The sequence below is a fragment of the Orbicella faveolata genome, unplaced genomic scaffold (genome assembly GCF_042242905.1).
Source record: "Orbicella faveolata isolate gen_17 unplaced genomic scaffold, um_ofav_v1 contig_24, whole genome shotgun sequence".
NCBI lineage: Eukaryota > Metazoa > Cnidaria > Anthozoa > Scleractinia > Merulinidae > Orbicella > Orbicella faveolata.
The window spans coordinates 24,045,690-24,066,592 of record NW_028301552.1 but is presented as its reverse complement, the minus strand read 5'-3'; the positions used below and the strand labels follow the sequence as shown (position 1 = coordinate 24,066,592).

Genomic DNA, 20,903 nt, shown 5'->3' with positions numbered 1-20,903 from the left:
TCATGAACATTGGACAGAACATATACCATGCCGGGGTATCGATGTACCATTGTAGGCAGTCAGTTTGGTTTTGCTCAGTGTTGTATCTTTCGGAAGGCCATTTTCGTCCAGGCAGTCTGGAAACATTTTTCCATAAATTCTCAACAGCAGAATGTTTCCTTGTGCTCCAGTATCTACTTTCACTTTCAGCAAAGCATTTGGATTGCCAAGATTTGGCAGTTTCACTTTAATATGGGCAAAAGCTTAATTTCTCTCTACATCAGCACCAGTGCTATCAATTTTGATGTTCTCAAATAACAACTCCTCAAAGTCAGAATTTGTTTCTTCTACCATATGTACCTTGCTCTGCTTCTCTTTGTTCGAGCAATGTCCATTGCCTTGTCAAGCTTTAGTTTCTCATCCTTTCCAAGGTGGTTCTCTTGTACTTTCCGCTCTCGAGTACCAATAATTAACTGTTGAATTAAACGTTCTTCCATCTCGGCTTCAGTGAACCGGCATTTCTGAGCTTGTAGCTTGCACCTAGCCATGAATGAATCGACAGACTCATCCTTTGTTTGTCTGAAGCCTTGCAATTGGAAACGAGCAATTCGAAAATTCGACTTGGGCTCCAGATACTTCGTAAACTTGTCGAAAATCGTATCAGTTTTCACTTTGTCTTCATCACTCAGTTCGAAGGAGTTGAAGACTTTAAGGCCTTCTTCGCCGATCCAGAGTAGGATATATGTGGCCTTCTCTTTCTCTTCTTTCTTGTTTAAGGGCCCGTTAAAAATGAGCTGGCATACTGTTTGAAAGTTTTAAACGCTGTTGGCAAGTCGGTGTCATTCCAATCCATATGAGGCGGTTTTATTCCAGATAACTCGCCCATATTTGTAAGTGAAGTGATGACTGGTTGAAGATATCAAGGTACTCGGTCTTGCAAACCAGCTGCACGCTATAAACAGTAGATGTCAAAATCCGTGTCCATCGGGTTTATTCAATGTTCTATCTGCTCAAAACAGTGCTGGCCGTGGTTGTCCATCCCACCGCTGCCACCATGTAAAGAGATGTAATAGCTATTTAAGGGATGAGCCAGGATTCAACAAGGATTACTAAACACAACTTTACTCGTACAGTAATCCAAGATGGAGGCATTCAGTCTGACATGCGCGGAGACCGTGTGGTCCATAAGTAGCAAGGAAACTGGTGACTAGCCATATCATAACAGTTTTGTTTAGGCCATTGCGGTCAGCCTTTTAATTACCTTAGTTTCGTTTCAATTATCAGTCAATTCTCTTTTCTTGGATAGAATACTTGTTAGCCATATGCTTCCTGTTTGGTGACATTCCACCATTGAACGCCCTTCGTTTCCCACATGATAAGGAATGCGACTTTTGATTTTAGCCAGTCAGAGCTACGTTGTCATAGGAGAAAGAAGTCATCGGAGTTTATCAGTAGTCAGTCCTTACACGTAACTATCGGAGTACCATTGGAGCATTGGAGTTACCTTTTCTTTTTCAGCCTTTAACACAGTACTGGGTGAAAGTTCTACCCGTTTATATTCACCTTCTCGTTTTTCCTTTTACCACGCATTTGTAGATCTTGTAAATTTTAGCTCTCTTTTAATTATGTATTGTAGTCTACTCTGTAGTTTACACTGCATATGTATAATATTTGGGCAAGGCGACCGTAATAAACGCTAATGAAGTAAAGCCTGTCCAATTGCTCTACATTGTGCGGTTGACGCTCGACGATCTCAATGTACACCACATGCCAGCTACTTAGGTTCATTACAGTGAAAAGTCCATGGATATCCACAAAGGCAGGTAAGCCATATCTTAATGTGTAAACATGGAGCCATCGAAAACTATGAGTCAAGTAAGAGCACAGCTGAGCGCTGGAGGAACCACGGAGAGCGGAGCTAGGAGTAAAAGAACACGGAAAGCCCTGCAGAACACAATAGACAACAGACATAAAGAATTTCTCAAATCACGTAGGAGGCTCCTTAGTGTAATGCAATTAGTAGATGGCTTAAGAGATGACAGCAAAATTGTGCCCTTAGCACGAGACCTCACAGCTGCTTCAGGGGAGTTCAGAGAGCTGCTACAGAACTTGTCTGAACTGTACGAGCAAGATTCGTACGGTGATTTCGTGGAGGAGCCTCGACTCGAAGAAGAATACGACACCTTAAAACGAGCTTTCTCAGTTATAGAGAAACTAAAAAATAAAATGAGTAGACAATCCAACAAGTTGTTCAAGACGAAATCTGTCTCAAGCGCTAGCCGATGCAAAAGCGGCCAAAGAAGTAGCTCGATACACGCACCTAATACCGGAAAAGGAACTTGAGTGCAAAACATGCGACACAGAAACGGAAAGAATTCGGCAACGAGAGAGAGTGCAGTTCAAAAAGGAGATGGCGATCTTGGGAGTGGACAAAAGGGCAGCCATAGCAAACACTAAACTTTAGGTCTTCAAAGAGGCACTTTTGGAAGAGGATTTTGAATTGCAAGAGTTTAAAGATCCCCAAATTAAGACGGAGGAGCACACCTCACAATGGGTCCATTCTGCTCCCTTGCTTGACCTCTCGCCCACAGGAAATCTGTCACGCCCAGAAACTGCACCTAAACTGCAAATTGTATCGAAGCGAACAAAGCCTCCGTCATCTCCACCCCACAAACCTAAAACGTTGGAAGAAACAGGTCAATCTTACACTCTTAGCCCGCATCCTAATTCAGACCATAAATTAAATGACAGTCACGGAGAACAACAAAATGCCGCCCTCAATCAACAACCACTTACCTCTTCGACCCCCTTGAGTCGTAAATCAACAAATTGTCGCTGGGCTAGCTAGACAAAACCTGCTGAAATGCCAACCAGATGTGTTCTCTGAAGACCTTACTCTCTTTAACCCTTGGAAATCCGCGTTCAAATCCATGCTAATTGACACTGACGTTTCCCCAACACAGGAAATTAATTACATGAGGAGCTTCACTAGTGGAACACCACAGCGCTTTGTAGATAATTACAGGAAGCGACAAATGCGTGACCCCGTTGCATTACTAAGGGATTTGTAAGAAGAACTGGAGAGGCATTTTGGGAGCACTGCAGTTATTAGCAATATACTGCTGGAGCACTTGTGCAACTCAGCTACGTGCAACAAGTATGATAATGAGAACTTGCAGCATTTCACAGATCTTTGCGCGGACATCGAGAGTCAATTGACCTACCTCCCAGGACTTGCATGCCTCAATTATCCAAGCCCCATTCAACCTGTAAAGGAGAAATTACCACAGTTCATCTGTGCCAAATGGGAGAAAGAAATTGCTCATTATTCCGACTGCAACGGAGGAACGTACCCCCCTTCTCCGGGTTTTCCAAAATAGTAAAAGAACAGGCAAAGATCAAGAAAAACCCGAACCTCCTAGCCAATAAAGAGGCAAGACCACGCAGGGAGAAGAAAACACTGAAAACGGACTTGCAGCCCCCCTGATGAGAAAAAGGGAGACTCTGGAAACGAGAAGTGGGAAGGCCGTTGCAGAAGAAACAAGCACTGCCAGTTCCACAACAGGACTGGACATGACCTATCGGGGTGTAAGGCATTTGCAGCTAAAACTCTAGAGGAACGCACACAGTGGATAAAGGACGCGCGCTTGTGCTTTCGATGTTTCAGCCCCGCCGATATCTCAAGCTGTTGTAACATCCCCCTAAGGTGTACTATTTGTGGAGACAGGTGCCATAATGCATTACTGCATAAGGAGAGGCAACTACCCCTTAAATTGGAGCCTAAATCAGAGAACGATGCAGTCAACCCGAAATGCACCACGCTCTGTGGACCGGCGGGATGTGTGTCCTGCAGTAAAACCCTGTTAGTAGAAGTATATAGCAAGAGTAGCCCTCACCTCTCTAAACGGGTTTACGCCATAATCGACGAGCAGAGCAACAGTTCCCTCGTCATTGGCGAGTTAGCCAACCACCTTGGAGCAAGTGGACCCCCAGAGAAATACTTCCTGTCCACATGCAGCAGGGAGAAAAAGGAGAAGCACGGTTGGCGGGTACCAGGGATTACAGTGCGCTCACTCAGCGGACCAGAGTTCCCATTGCCAACTCTCACTGAGTGCGACACAATCCCTCAAGACAAGAGCGAAATTCCCACTCCGGACATGGCAAAGAGTTTCCCGCATCTAATCGACATAGTACATGAGATACCTTCCCTAGACGAGTCTGCAAAGGTTCAGCTGCTGATTGGTCGGGACGCACCCGAGCTCTTGAAAGTCCGAGAATTTAGAAACAGCCCTAGAAGAGCCCCCTGGGTGCAACGACTGGCTCTCGGATGGACTATCAGCGGTCAGATGTGCCTCAATTTCCCAAGCGGGCCTGCTCATGTCCTCACCTGCCTCACCAGCTTGTCCACTGCTGCAGAGAGAATCCAAGAGACTGGAGACAAGAACTACGAGCTGGTTCCCTGTCCAAATCAATTCAAGGTCGAGGACCCAATCCTGGAGCGTGTTACCGACAGCATCTTCAAGACTACACAAAGCAACAATGAACCTAGTCTCTCTTGCGAAGACCATTTGTTTCTGGAGATCATAGAGGCAGGAATACACAAGAACAAGAGTGGTAACTGGGACATGCCACTACCATTTTGTGATGAGCTCCAAACCATGCCGAACAACCACATCCAAGCAGTGCAATGCTTATAAGGGCTTCTGAAGATGTTCACCAGGAAACCAAAAATGAGAGTAGATTACCTAAAGTTCATGGGAAAGATTATTGAGAGGGGCCACGCCTCCCAGATTCCATGTGTTGAAGCCCCACCTCCCCCTGGCCGTTCCTGGTATTTACCGCATTTTGCAACATATAACACAAAGCACACTATCCAAGTGGTGTTCAATTCCGGTAGCGAGTTTGAAGGGGTTTCACTGATGAAAAACGGTGAGGAGGCCAAGAGATTTATTCACCGCAACTTCTACGTCGATGATGGCTTAGCTTCCTTAACACTCAACAAGCAATAGAGTTAGTGAAAAATGCACAGGCCTCACTAGCCACCGCTAACCTACGTCTTCACAAAGTTGTCTCGAATTTAGTAGAGGTCATGGAGGCTTTTCCCACCAAAGATCAAGCTAAGGACGTGCGTGACCTAGATCTGCATCATGACAGTCTTCCAGCGCAGCAATCACTCTGAGTCTTCTGGAATCTGGAGATGGACGCCTTCACCTTTAAAGTGACCCTGCCGGAAAAGCCGTCCACCAGGAGAGGAGTCCTGTCCATTGTCTTAGCGATGCACGGCATGACCCCTAGTAAGCTAATGGAAACGAGCTGGCTTACTGGCCCGGAATTCCTCAGAAAACCAGAGAGTACCCCTCAAGTAGATGAAACATTCAAACTCAGCGCAAGTGACCCTGAAGTCTGCAAATGAGTGTTCAGTGCCAAAGTGAAGACAACTAAAGAAAGGAGGTCGTTGAAATCTCTGTGACGAGCGATCATGAATCTAATTGTTGTAGTCAGAGAATTTAAGCGCTGGAGAGATGACAAAGCGACATCAGCCAAACCGAGGAGTAAACCAGATAAAATACAAGGAAAACTCAGACCACTGACCTTGGAAGAATACAATCAAGCCCTGCGTATTGTAATTAGCACTACGCAGAAAGCAGTATTTGGTGAGTTATTACAACTGCAAGAATTGAGCCTGAGCTACCGAGGGAAGCTGAAAGTAGTGCCAAGAAAGCTCTCAAGGGATAGCAAATGTACCGTCTCCTCCCGTTCCTTGATGGCCACGGAATTCTGCACGTCGGAGGCAGACTAAGAAGAGCAGAAATGGAGTATGAAGAGAAACACTCGATCGTGTTACTGAAGAATAACCATGTCTCATAGCTAGTAGCGAAACATTACCACCTCAGAGTTCAACACCCAGGGAGGCAAATTACTGGAGGAGTGATTCGACAAGCAGGATTCTGGCTTATTGGAGGTCACAATACTGTGACGAAGATCATTGGAGCCTGCATTCCTTGCAAAAAGCTAAGAAAACAACCCCTGGTTCAGCACATGGCAGACCTCCCACCTGATAGAACCGAGGTCTGCCCCCCTTCACTAACGTGGGCTTCGACGTCTTTGGCCCCTGGATGGTGCAAACACGGAAAACAAGAGGAGGAGCTGCAAATGCTAAGAGGTGGGGCCTAGTGTTTACATGCCTCAACAGCAGAGCCATCCACATAGTGGTACTGGAGGCCATGGATGCCAGCGCATTTATCTGCATGCTAAGGAGATTCTTCGCTTTCCGTGGTCATGGCAAACTCCTTAGATGTGACCGTGGTACTAACTTCGTTGGAGCAAACACGGAGCTACAAGAAGTGGCGTCAGAGTTCAATGAGAAGAAGGTGGGAAAATTCGCTACGGAGCACGGATGCAAATGGGAGTTCAACCCTCCCCGTGCATCGCATTTCAGTGGCATATGGGAGAGACAAATTGGCACCATACAACATGTACTGGATGCTATGTTCGCCGAGCTAGGCAAAACCCAACTTACGCACGAACTACTGGTCATGCCAATGGCCGAAGTGGTAGCCATAGTCAATGTGAGACTGATATCTGCACTGCCATCCGACACTGATGATCCACAGCCTCTGTCCCCTGCAATGCTACTCACGATGAAAACACTCCAGCTGGACCTCCACCAGGCCAGTTCCTACGTGCCGACATCTATGCATGCCATCACTAGAGAAAGGTCCAGTTTCTAGCTGATGGCGACGAGAGTACTTGCAAAGCCTGCAGCCTTGACAGAAGTGGACCAAGACGAGACGAGATTTACGCGTGGGGGACGTAGTGCTCGTGCAAGACGAGCAGCAGCATCGAAACAACTAGCCATTGGGAAGAGTAGGAGATGTGATACGAAGCAAGGACGACGGAGGTAGGAAAGTCAGGGTAGAAATCATCAAAGACGGAGAGAGGAAGGCGTATCTACGACCTATTAAGGAGCTTATACTACTTCTGCCTGAAGATGGAGCCGAACCAAACCAGGAGTGACGTTAATACGAAGATTTAAAATAGAGGAGTAGCAAAGATTAGAATCTTTTGGCAAGGAATGTCACAAACGCTATATAAACTGTCATAAATAGTCCTTTATTTAGATCATTAGGAGATCAGTCTTTGCCAGTTTTGTTTAGGCCATCGTGGTCGGCCTTTTAATCACCTGAGTTTCCTTTCAATTATCAGTCAATTCTTTTTTCTTGGATAGAACACCTGTTAGCCATATGCTTCCTGTTTGGCAACATTCCACCATTGAACGCCCGTCGTTTCCCACATGATAAGGAACGCCACTTTTGATTTTAGCCAGTCAGAGTTACGTTATAGGAGAAAGAGGTCATCAGAGTTTATTAGTAGTCAGTCCTTACAGGTAACTATCAGAGTACCATTGGAGCATTGGAGTTGCCTTTTCTTTTTCAGCCGTTAACACAGTACCAGGCGTAAGTTCTACCGTTTATATTCACCTTCTCCTTTTTCCTTTTACCTCGCCTTTGTAGATCTTGTAAATTTTAGCTCTCTTTTAATTATGTATTGTAATCTACGCTGTAGTTTTCACCGCATATGTATAATATTTGGGCAAGTCGACCTTAATAAATGCTGATCAAGTAAAGCCTGTCCAATTGTTCTGCATCATGCGGTTGATGCTCAACAATCTCAACGTGCACCACGTGCTACCTACTTGGGTTTGTTACAGGATCCTTTGCTTTAGCAGACTCTATCTCAGACAATATCACTGCTTTTGGTGCAGCATTCCTTGTGACAAATGAAATGTGTTCCTCAGATTCTTTATCATAGCTGTGAGATTCAGGATCTCCCACCGGGTGTCTCAACACATAGTCGGCTGGGTTGGAGGCACTGGGGTGGTACTCCACAGTGAAACGATACTGCTGTAGCTCCAAGAGCCAGCATTCTATCTTGGCAGATTGTTTGGAAGACAGTTTGTTGAACAAAGACACCAAGGGCTTATGGTCAGTGATGACCTTGAACTCTTTGCCATACACAAACAGGTTAAAGTGCTTGACTGCCCAGTAAATTGAAAGAGCTTCACGATCAATTTGGGGATAGCTCGCCTGAGTGGGAGTAAGCGGGCAACTTGCATAGTGCAGTGGTGTCACTTCCTTGCTCGACTCTTCCTCTTGGGTTAGGACGGTGCCTAGACTGATAGGGCTACCATCGACAAAGATGGAAGTAGGTTTCTTTGGGTCAAATTATTCCAAAGTGGTCTTGGTCGATAACATTGCTTTCAGGTGTTCAAAGGATAACTGTTCCTCTTGCATCCATTGCCACCTTGCTCCATCACAGGTCAGCTGTCAAAGAGGTCTGCTGATTAATGCAAAGTCATTGATGAACCGAGAGCAGAATGCAGTAGAGCTAAGAAGGCTTCATACTTCAGAGGCATTGCTTGGTGGAACAACATTTTGTAGAGCCTCAACCTTCTTCGGGTCAGGTGATATACCCTTTTTGGAGAACACATGACCAAAGGGTAGGGTAGGTTGATTGTCAGTCCATTGTCATGGAGTTGATGGAACATTTGTTTCAGATGTTGGTCATGAGTGTCCTTGTCTGTGCGACCAACATAGATGTCATTGCTGATGTATTTAACACAAGGAATACCATTGATGGTGTCACTCACTTTCTTTTGGAAGACTTCCGCAGCACACAAGAGACCAAAGTTCAGCCGCTTGTAGCGAAACAGCCCAACATGAATGGAGATTGTCATGAATTGTCTCGAATCAGAGTGGAGCAGGATCTGGTGGTACCCTTGATTAAGATCAATCTTACTTAAGACTTTGCACCCATTGAGGTCTGACACCACATTGTCAATGGTAGGAATGACGTGCTGCTTTCTGATGGTAGCTTGGTTGAGGGACCGCATGTCAACACAGATTCTGATTTCATACGGCTTTGATGGTTTGGGCACAACTACAATTGGCGAGACCCAAGGCGTCGGGCCCTCAGCGCGTTCAATGATGTCCTCATTTTCCAGAGTTCTTAACTTGTCTTCTACTTGCTTTCTTACATGGAACGGGATGTGGCGGTGCGGCTTTGCCACTGGTCTAACAGATTCATCTACATGTATGCGAACTGTTTCACCTTTGTATTCACCCATACCATTAGGCAAATGGGGGAAGTCCTTGAGGAAGCCTGGGACACCAGGTGGCAGGTTCGCAGGAGGTTGTTTAACTGTGCTTACAGCTTTGATGAGATTCAACTTTTGTGATGTTATCCAGCTAAGGATGGATCCTGAAGAGCCCTCTGCCATGTAGAATGTCTCTTCTGATGAAAGGTGATCACTAGCTACACTGACTGAGTTTGCCACATAGGTTTAGAGGCTTACTGGACATATACAGGTACACTTTGACATTTGTCTCCGTCAGTTGAGGCTTCTCTTTTAGACCATCAAAGTCAAACGCTTAGCATGTTGTTCAAACGCTTAACATACTTCTCAAAACGGGTAGGTGCTGTGTCTCTCGGTTGAAGCTCAAACTCAGGAAAGGTTGGTAGGTTAATCACTGTAGCCATAGTGTAAGTAGGGGTTCCTGAAGACTGTGAAGGTGCTGAGGTCAATGGAGGATCCAATTCATACGAAGACATCAAAAACACAGTCAATTGGTGATGTGTTTTCTTGGTTGGTTCAGTGCTTCAAACACAAAGATTTTCGTCTGCAATTACAGTGATCCCATCCTCGTCGCCATTGTAAGGTTTTCCTTCAGTGTTAACTCAAGATGCACAAGACAAACTACAGATTTTAATGCGTTCTCAGTCACCAGTGACATAGACCGCCATGCTGGCTGATAAGATCATCCCATATTCCTTAGCAATACACAATATGCAAATGAACATTACACGTATCTCTGTCTCAATCTGTAAAGTTATTTTGAGACACCCTTGATTCACTCTTTGCCTAGCATGAAGAAATCTGAGGTACTTTCCTGGGAGCCCGTGGCTATCTAGGACACAAGTGTAAGAAGTGTACAGGGAAAAGTTCTAAGTGGTTAATTAGATGACAGGCATCTTCGAAGATCCATGTTTCTTTTTGCAAAATGTTTCCTAAACGAAACATTTATGCAGTAGACACGTGTTTTTGTGCCTGAGGTACTTGTCTTTTCTTCACCCAGGATAATAAGAAAATATGTATCCATCCATAGACTTTTCATGGAGTCTACGCCATTCCAAATGTTTTTCAATAGAATCAGTTTCAGTCCGGGGAACATTTGCAGTACAATTTGGGGAACATTTGCGGCTCTGTACAGCTGAACAAAATGGCAGAGGGCAAGGAGCACAAATTCTGAGGCTTCCCAGAGGCTTCCCAGTCTTTCATATATAGCCACAGCAAAGGAAATAGCAATGTGTAATGATACAACTTGTGCCTGAGCCTGAACCCAAGTCTGTTACATTTGCACAATATAACATCAGAAATTTCACCGACACGAGTAATCTGTTAGACAGCCTGTAAGTGAAATTTTTAGTTATTACTTTTATTCTATTTTTGGGGTGGTCCGTAGAGGGGGTCCATAGGGGTAGTCCGTGGACCCATCTGTAGGGTAGTCAGTGGACCCGGTCCGCAGTGGGGGTCCACCAACCGGGGGTCAGTGTTTTCAGGTTACCCTCTTCTGTATTCTATGCAGTTAGACCGGAGTGAACATTACTTCACAGACGGTATAGAAGTCAGCTTCCACAATCAAGTAAGTATACTCTAAAATTTGAGTGATGTATAGACAAATTAACATCCAGGAGACTGTGTAGATCTACTTTAGAGATTTACTGTCCAATCATGTCAAACACAAGTTATATCAAACAAGCATGGTGGCTGGTAATGTATGTAGAGTTTTATTTTGCTTCTAGAGACAAGATATGTAAACATCTGAATCAAAACTTGAAAAAAATATAAATTGTACCTGTCAACAATCCTTTTGAATATATCTGCTTGCTAGTGAAATTGACACAAACAATTGCCAAGATAGGAATAAAATACTGTGGTTTCCATTTCCAAGAAAGAAAATCATGGTTACTTTTGTTGTCTATATTACGATCTGCACTACCCTTTTTAATTTTGTTACTGTAGTTTGCTAAAGGTACTTTTTATCAGGTGGGAGGTGTGATAAAAAGACAGGGATTTCAAACATTTATTGCTTTATCCATGAAAAGAGAAGTGGTGGGTCTTCTGTAGGTATGTGAAAGGGGTTTAAAGCTGGAAGCTACATGTATGTGACAGGGTAACATTTTCTGGAAAAAAAACACTATACAAAATGGGAAAGGATTTGCACCTTGGGGCAGGGCATCCTTGTATGAAACTTTGTTAAGTCTGTTCCCTCTCCCCCTGGGCATAGTTAATTATATCAAGAAAATTTATATTGTAAATAAAAACATGCCCTTCACTTAAGGTTCAAAGTCGAAACAAAATTGAACATTTTTGGTACAAGATTTAGCAGGGGGTTTTCATGGCAGAGTATTATTTTCAGCTAAATGTTTTCAAGTAGCCCTTTCTAGGAAGGATGCTGAAAACTATCTGAAATGATTCTTGTAATATTTCAAGAAATACCTTCCTCTCTTTTCCATTTACCAGCTAGTTGAAATAAAATTGTTTACATTTGCCATGGCATGAAATAAACAAGAGTTTGGCAATATCCATGTCCCACCAAAGTAGAATTGTGCAAAATATTCTTGGTATTCTTAAAATGATTGCCTTAAAATTATGACTGTCAAAACCGTGTTACATACTTTCTGCATAATTGCAATGTAGCTGTTTCATAATGCAACACTTGAATGTTAACTGAACAAGGACCTCAACCAAATTACCTTGACCCAAAATGCACTGCTGACTCACGAATATTATACATATTATAACCAACTCCTCTGACTGGGTGTCAATTTGGGACTGGTGAATATGGTGAATTCCCATTTAGTGGCTTCACTGTGCAACAGACTGTAGAAGTTATTTGATACTGTTCTCCCAGAGGAGAGCTGGGAACTATGATGACATGTACAATAACAATGTTCCAGTGCCAATCAAAATAATATATTCCATTATAAAATTTATAAGCAGGCTGTATAAACAGCCTGTAATTTAATTTTTGTATACTTACCTAGTTACACTGTACATGTACTTCTTGTGCTTTCAAAAAGTTATTTCAAATATTATCAACGATAAACTAAGTATATTGAGTAAATGTAGGCAGGCACATGTATGCTCTGCGGACCTATATTTTGCCTTGTCATGGATTATTTAATGTTCCAAATAACTTCCAATACTCCCAATCCAGCAATTCCTATTTTTTGTTTGACTACTTTTTCTAGACTAATCCAATTCATCCTTGAGCTGGCTCACAAGAGCCTTTGATTTATGCACAAGTCAAACAACATATGCAATGAACGAAAATGAAAATTTTGTGCAATTCACTAGCTATTTCTATGGAAGAGCACTGCACAGCTGAATCCACTACTTTGATTAATCTCCTGTCTCCCTACAGGGATTAGTATGAGCAGCACGCATTAAACTGTTACTTGCAGAGTCTTTCAGCTATTCCTACAAACACCCCAGGCAATAATCAACAATAATATGTATAATCAACTTCTATTAATGTAAATCTAGTTCCAATTTGGCAATTTTAACACCATCTTTTCCGTGCAGGTGAACACTGTAATTCGGCATGTAATTGCCTCATAGGGGTGCTGAATGGTAAATGCAAGACTTAGCGAGAGGGGGAAACTAGTGTTTTTCTTTGTGAGCCCGAGACATTTTGACTTTTTCAATTACGAGACCGAGACTTCAAAGCGTTATAAGATGTTCAGATGTCAGAATTAGTATTTGTGCTTGACACTGACTCTTGTTAACGTTAGAAACAATGTTAATAAAACTTCGACCAAACAACTTTGGCCTTCATCAGTTTTTGAAAAGCCAACTGAGTGACGACTTTCTAACGGTTCACAGACCTGCACGTGCTACGCCAGCAAAAACATAACAAATGACCGACCTCTGCATGTCATGTTCAGATGTCATTTAAGCTTTTATAAAAAAAATAAACAAAATGGTACTTCACGACTTTCTTAAGCTTGAAAAAAAGTGAGACTGCCAGTCACACATAATCACTAAAAAAATTAGACTGCAAGACCCGTGAAATTCAGCAAAAATTTTGCGAGACCCATGGTTTTTGAAGGACCATTCACCACCCCTCATAATCTGTTAAATCTCTCACTTTCAGCTGTGCCTACTTCAAGGATACTTTCTCAGTTTTTGAGAACATTCCCTCTGGCATGAAAATTTGGGTCCTACTTTTATGTGTCATTGAGCTTCAGTCCAAATTGAAAATAAATGTTTCCTTTTCAACGTTGTTTGATTCGGTACATGTATTTCGTTCCCTGGGATGAGAACAGTCAATGAACGTTTGTCAAAGGAATGAAATGATGAACTTCTCCTTAATAAAAATGTTTGGAAGTTGGACACAGCTTTTCAAATCAGTTGGAGAAAAAGCAGAAATTCCTCAGGGGGCTTGGATGATCATGGTGCAATATGGATATCTTGTGGAATCACTCATTTTAAGTCAGAATACAGGAAGACCATTATATTCTCTACAGCATTACACCCAACTAGGAGGTAACACGCCTTAAATCGTAGGATAAAACTCGTAAATCGGGAACCGCCTCAGCAAAATTATCAGGCAAAATTCAGGACACCGTGACAGGAGAGGCATCCACATTTGAAGTTTAAAGGTCAAGCAAATATGTGCAAATATGTTTGTGGTCATTTTCTTTCATTTCTGATCATCCCATAGTGATCTTTGCCTTGCATACACTTGCTGCTCTGGGAATCCCAAGTAGAACTGCACTTGATTTACTGGCAGTGCTGAATTTAAAGGGGGCTTAGGTGTTGGATAAACATGAGATTCTAAATGAGCAGAGGGATCTACCCAACAAGTACATTCTATTACAAAGAGAACTACTACATGGAATTCTTGTACTGCAGACCAGGTGTACTGGGTGATACATGAAAACTGCAAAGTGATAGTGTCAGGCAAAATAGCCGGTGGGTGAGGGTACATTCTGTGAGTTAGCTTGTCATAATTTTGATCTGTAGCATTGTAAGCAAGATTGAGGTGACTATGAGGCCACAAATGTGGGACAATACTTTGACTAGTCAATTTATTGGTCTTCTCAGACTTCAAACTGATACCTCGAGTACCCTTCTTGTTGAATGAACTAGAAGACCGGGCAAGTCAATCTATTACTTCAGAAACCCTCACATGTAAGAGGCGGTTAGCCTGTAAGTGGTTTCTCGTCAACAAAAGCTGAAGGGTGTTTCCAGTAACCACAGATTCCATTCAGGCAGTCAAATTCCGTGAGTGAATGTTCTGCTTAAGTTGGTGTTCCACTTTTCACAGGGCTTAAAGATCAGTCTAGCTTTGTCGCTTGCTTGCAGTGTTTGACCTCCTTAATCTCCACTAATCAGACCAACAAGCATTGAAGACTTACTACAGTGTTGGCTGGCACCTTATGCATGTGGCTCTGGGGAAGATTTGAAGCTGTCATGAAATTTTCCAAGATTGTCGTTGTTATCTATCTCGTGACCTCCATGCAATGACCCTGCAATGCTGCATAATCATGAGCAGGAGGACTGAAAATGTAAACTTACTGAACCACGATGAAACAGTCACAGAAAGTAACTGAAAAGCACTCCCTAACTAATCAGGGGTTCTAAACTGATGTGAAAACAGATATGTTCCCTGATAAAGAAATCAGGGTCATGTGACCAATCTTTTTGACTCAGAAAATTAACTATTTCTAGTTCAGCAAAATATAACAAGGATTGGGATTTATTCAGTCAAAGGTGTACGCTTGTAAATTATTTCTCTAATACCTGTTATGCCTTCAGAACAAGGACAGGACAAAATAGTCATGCAAAATATTATAGTCACATGGGATGAACACTTCACCAATGACTTGATTTTGATTTTGTTTGCTTAAAGGTGAATGTGTTGATAGTGAAAATCAAGTCATTCGTGGGATATTTCACTACATCTAACAAATGAACTTTGCATTAATAGTTTTCACTGTTCTTTTGTATAATTTGTACTTTGCATACTGTGCTGTGCTGTTACAAAGAAAGCACCTGTTGGGGGAAACTGGCAGAGCTCTAAATCAAATTAATGCAAACCATAAAATTATGCAGAGAAATAACAGACTGTCATTTTTAAGACTTTGCTCTTTTTTAAGGTGCTGTACATTTTCTTTTGTGGTCTGTGGTAATAAAGCTCCTTCAGGATGAGGAACCTTTGATTAGAGAACAGATGGTTGAAGCATTTTCAACTTGGTTGAACGGTATCCACAATTCCGCACTAGGTGAGTAAACAGAACCTGCCATCTTTTACCACATTCACGTTAGATTGAATAAAACTTAGCTTACCATGAAATGAGTTCACATCAGGGAGTACATTACTTGAACTGTGATGGACACATGTATATTCTGAGCATAATTGAATGTGCATCTTAGTTTTGATCTAACAGAGACTGGAGAGGAAACAAATTAATCCAACACCAAGTTGGAGCTTCATTTTCAGATGTACATGTACATGTACATGTATCATAATGATTCAATTTCACAACCTGAAGTGGATCTTGTGTACTTCAGGCATCTGTGAGCTGAGTCGTCATCAGAACACTTGTTGAAACGCTTGGCAAGATCAGTAATATCTGCATGTAGTTGGGAGTCTAATGAAGATAGTAAGAAACGTATGAACATTTTAAAAAACAATTTTTTCCCACCCTTTTGTTTGAGAGGCATATTTAATGTGGTATTTACCTAGAACGCAATTCAAGGGTTGAAGGCACAAATGTAACAACCAGTCACAAATGGGTAATCCGTCCAGTTCTGTTCCCAACAAAGTTCCCAAATTATGTTGCATATGTCTGTATTCTAGCATATACCTTAGAAAAGGATTTGACCCTTTAAATGTTACTGTATTAGCTTATAGTGCATTTCTCTGGGATGATCAAGATTCCAAAACTGTTGTATTTTGTATTCTCCTACATGTTATTACTTACTTCACTAGTTCACTTATTTATCCTCTTCATCCTGGCTGGGACATAAGGCCACCCTCTCCTAATTGCCTTAGTATTTTAGATGATGCCAGTGCTAAATTTCAACTTAAGGTACAAGAATCTATTTGTATCCATTGTGTTAAGCTTCCTTTGAAAACTGTTGTCTGGACCGTTCATTTCTTTTTGTAAAAATGAATAGACATATTGCTGCCTGTACTGTATTCCTGCATTTCCAACCTGCCATGTTTTGTTTAAGTTCTCTGCTGTTCTTGTCAAGTTTGTTTGCAACCTACCTCTTGTTCTTGTTCTTTATAGTGCCCATCCCAAAGCTATGACACAGTCATTTTCTCATGCTCTCCTCAGAAAACATGTCCCTTCTCTGAAACACGTATACAGAAACAAGATATTTAAAAAAAATGAGTAAATACAGTGGAACCCCACCTTATGGTCACCTTGTTAATACGGTCACCTTGTCATTAGGGCCACCTTTTTAGTGAAGAGTGCACTATTGGGGTGGTTTAGGAGGTTGCTTTTCACTAAGGCACTAATTCTATAACGCCCTAAGGTGTGATGATGATGATGCCTTTTATTACTCCGTCTCGGAGCAGAGGCCACAGATAAAGCGCCTCACCCTCCTCTGTCTCTGGCCATCTGTTCAATCTGATTCCAGGTTTAGCCTTTTAACTGGATGATCCTTTCTGTGTCCCTTTTCCAGGTGTTTCGTGGTCTTCCTCTCCATCTACTTCCCTGGGGGTTCCAGCCCAGTGCTTGTCGGGCTATGCAGGTGTTTGATCTCCTAAGTATATGTCCGATCCATGTCCACTTTCTTTTCTTAATTTGTTCTTTGATGGGTAGTTGACCTGTAGTCTCCCACAAGGTAGCATTGCTGATAGTATCTGGCCAGTAAATCTGGAGGATTCTGCACAGGCATCTGTTTATGAAGGTCTGTAGTTTTGACACGGTCTTCTCTGTCATTCTCCATGTTTCTGAACCATAGAGTAGTACGGGCTTAACATTTGAATTGAATATTCTAATTTTAGTGGCTGTTGTTATTTCCCTCTATCTCCAGATGTTCCCTAGGATATTAAATGCGCTACGTGCTTTCCCTATTCTTGCCAGTACATCCTCGTCTGTTCCTCCAGTGATATTTATGACACTACCTAAATATGTGAAGGATGTTACATCTATGTCACGGTTTGCTATACTGATGTGCTCATTTGACTTGCTATTCACCCTCATGATCTTTGTCTTATCGGTGTTGATTCTCATCCACCGCTTCCCTCATGCCTTCCAGGATAATGCGATTTAGGACTTTTCCTGCTGTTGACAAAAGCATGATTCCTCTATAGTTCTTACTCAAGCTTAGGTCACCTTTCTTAGGTAACTTCACCAAAAGACCCTCCTTCCACTCTGATGGTATAGATTCCTGATCCCAGATCTTTCCTATGAGGCCGTGCAGCATGTGCACTGAGGTGTCAATATCAGCTTTCAGTAACTCTGCCGGGATGTCGTCTGGGCCTGCTGCCTTGTTGTTCTTTAGTGATTTAATTGTCTTTTTAATTTCTGTTTCAGTTGGAGGTTCGCAGTTTATGTCTAGTTCTTGATCCGAAGGTGGTAATGTTGGAGGGTTTGCTGGAGGGGGTCTATTAAGAAGCTGTTGAAAGTGCTCGACCCATCACTTGTTCTGATCCTCTGTTGTTAACAGGCGTCCATTTAGATCTTTGATCTGGTGGTTAGATGCCTTGAACCTACTTGACATTTGCTTTGTTGTATCATAAAGTGTTTTCATATTGTGTTGACTGGCCGCCGTCTCTGCCTCTTTTGCTAGGTCTTCGATATACTTCCTCTTGTCGTTTCTCACGCTTCGTTTGACATCCTTATTTGCTTCTGCATACTTAGCATGGGCTCTCACTTTTTGCGATCTTGTACGCGCTTTATTTAGGTTCTCCTTTTTCTTTCTTTTTAGGGTGATCTTAGAGATAGTATGATGAGACATCCATGCTTTATTTTGTTGTTTCCTTCGACCAAGTGTTTCTATGCTTGTTTCCTTCCACGCCTTCTTCAACTTCTCCCAGCTTTCATCTATTGGGTCTTTGGGTTCTTGCATGTCTTGGAGGATCTGATATTTATTCCTGATTGTAATGGAAAATTGCTGCGAAATGAGTGGGTCTTTCAGAAGGTTGGTGTCATACTTCACCCTGCTTACTGTGCCTCTAACTGATCTTTTTAATTTAAGCTGCAATTTACCCGCTAGGAGATGGTGATCTAAGCTGGCATCTGCTCCCCTCATTGCTCTTACATCTAGTAATGTTCTTCTAAACTTCCTAGATATGCAGAGGTGGTCTATCTGATTTTCTGTTCTATAGTTAGGCAAGACCCAAGTAGCTTTATGCACTCGTTTGTGTGGAAACACGGACCCTCCTGTGACCAGTTCATGCTCTGCACATAAGTCTGCAAATCTCTCCCCGTTGTTGTTCATTTCACCTAGTACATGCGTACCCATAACTTCTTCATAGCCAACATTACAACATCCAATCTTCACGTTCATATCTCCCATTAAGATGGTCAGTTCCCTTTGTGGTCAGTTGTTGCTCATCACCTTTCTAAGCCGATCATAAAAATGGTCTTTTGTCTCGTCAGCTGCATCATTGGTAGGTGCATACCCCATTATAAATCTAGCAAGAATCCTGGTCTGCTTAGTTCTAAATGTGGCTGTAATTAGTCTGGAACTTATTGGTTCCCAGCTTACCAGGGCTTTCTCTGCCTGCTTGGATAGCATAAATCCCACTCCTTCAGTATGTGGTGCCCATCATAAGTATGGCCAGAGTACAATATGAGCTCTCCCGTGGCAAGACGGAATTGACCCGTTTGAGTCCATCTTGTTTCTGCAATCCCCAGTACGCTGAGGTTATACCTCCTCATTTCCATCGCTATCATGGACGTCTTTCCTTGTTCGTACATTGTTCTTACATTCCAGGTTGTAATTAGCGTGTGCTGTCTTGGAGAAAGAAGGATCGGTCGGGCAGGTTCCCATTGCTGCTGGCTTTCCCTGCTCGGCGTCATACGTTCAGATGAACCTCTTCCTACAGGACAGCGGATGTGTGTTTGGTGCTTCTGTGTTTCTGTAACAATATAGTTTTTACTAGGTGGGGTTGTTAACCCCATGCTAAACCCCCAGACTTGGAGGGCCAGTGTATTTTCTGTTAGGGTTTTTTTCCCTTAGCCATAGGTTCCGGTTAGTAAGGCACCGGAGTCTCACCTGTCACCATTGCCACTCAGCTGTAGCACTAAGTGCTACATTTCCAGGGTTACGGCGAGGACGTGTGGCATCTGATTTGCTGGCAGAGCCTTTAGAAACGGTGGGCATTTCTCAGCATTTTTGAAGCGTACCTGATGGCACCAGCATGCTCCGCTGAGACCCCTTACCAGCCCTAAGGTGTAAACTTTAATAATGTTTTTTAAATTAATTAATTTCAATTAATCAATTAGCCTTGCAGGAAGCGAGGGCTAGGTGGGGTAGGTACCTGAGTGCACTACGCAAATGTGTCCTACTTACATTGGTTTCTTGAAAACATGACAAAACTATTTTTTTTTTTGGCAAATCTCTTGCTATCCTTGTGGTGCTATTCTCTTAAGAACAACAGCAACTTGCTCAAAACGCATGTGCAGATTAAGTTAGGCTTTAGGGTTTGTAACAGCTGTAAAATCCATCGTTTTTTCGTCTAGATCAACGAGGGAAATGCTCGACCTGTTCTGTTTACAGTACGAAAATTTTTGTTACCTTAACCTTGATTCACGAGTGTTCGCAATGTTCGATCCCTTTGATACTCCATAAGTTCCTTAACAAAATGACAGTCCGGTTAGTGTTCCTTTGACCATACACAAGGGAAATAACATTGCAATCAATGAAAACGTGTAGTGCCGAGGTTTGACCTAAACCGGAATGAACCCCGATCAAATCACATGTCCTAAATGCTTGGACAGACTAGTCCGATTACACAGGATAACCAACAAATGAAACTGGCATTTACATGGCTCCCCTAAAATGTTCATCATTTTAACTAAAACGTACTTTCTCTAATTGTTCACTGTACTTAGCTTAACAAGGTACTTCGCATATCATGTTCCTGATTCAGAAATTATCCTCTGGCTCCTCGTTGGGGATTCCCGGTCTATCCTTGGGTGACTCTAGTAGCAGCACAAGTTTGTTAACCGGTCGACTCAACACTGACCCGGTTGCAGATTGAACTGTTACCAATCTGACTTGGCCTTGGTCATCTCGACGTGCAGCAATAACCCTAGCCATGGGCCACTTGTTTCTGCAAGTGTTGTTGTCCTTCAAAAGAACGATATCACCTTCCGTGTAGTTTCTTCTCTGGCGTGTCCACTTTTGTCTCGCTTGTAGGCTCTGTAAATATTCTTTGCTCCACCTCCTCCACAGCTCGTTTGCAATATGCTGTACTCGCTTGCAATAAACATCTTCTCTTTGAAACTTCCCTGGAGGAGGAAGAATAAGCTTGGTCTTGCCGGTAAGAAGTGTACTTGGCATTAGTGGCAACAGAGACAGTGGGTCACTTAAGGTCTCAGTAGTAAGAGGGCGACTGTTTACAACCACTTCAGCTTTACATAACAGAGTTCGCAACGATTCGTCCTCTAAGCTGTAACCATGTTGCTTCATAAGCACTCCCATGATGTTCCGTACTGATCAGATCTGTCACTCCCAAGCACCTCCAAAGTGTAGCAGGGTTTCTGATGCAATCGTTGTTGTGCTTAAGCAATTCTACCTTTATCTTCTCATCGTCCATTTCTTGGAGGGCCCTGTTTAACTCGTTTTCAGCTCCAACAAAGTTGGTCCACTGATCACTACGAAG

The 20,903-nt window shown here is 42.7% G+C and overlaps 1 protein-coding gene and 1 pseudogene across 2 annotated transcripts in view; both read left to right on the top strand.

Moving 5' to 3' along the window:
• Window positions 1-20,903, top strand: part of LOC110054340 (tRNA (32-2'-O)-methyltransferase regulator THADA-like) — a 653,734-nt gene that overhangs the window by 625,339 nt on the left and 7,492 nt on the right. For both annotated transcript variants that reach the window (XM_089292979.1, XM_089292980.1), the window contains one exon: window positions 15,208-15,333. In XM_089292979.1, coding sequence (XP_089149105.1) covers window positions 15,208-15,333 — 126 coding nt within the window. The remainder of the gene's footprint in view (window positions 1-15,207; window positions 15,334-20,903) is intronic.
• On the top strand, window positions 1,285-4,710 carry LOC149110969 (uncharacterized; annotated as a pseudogene).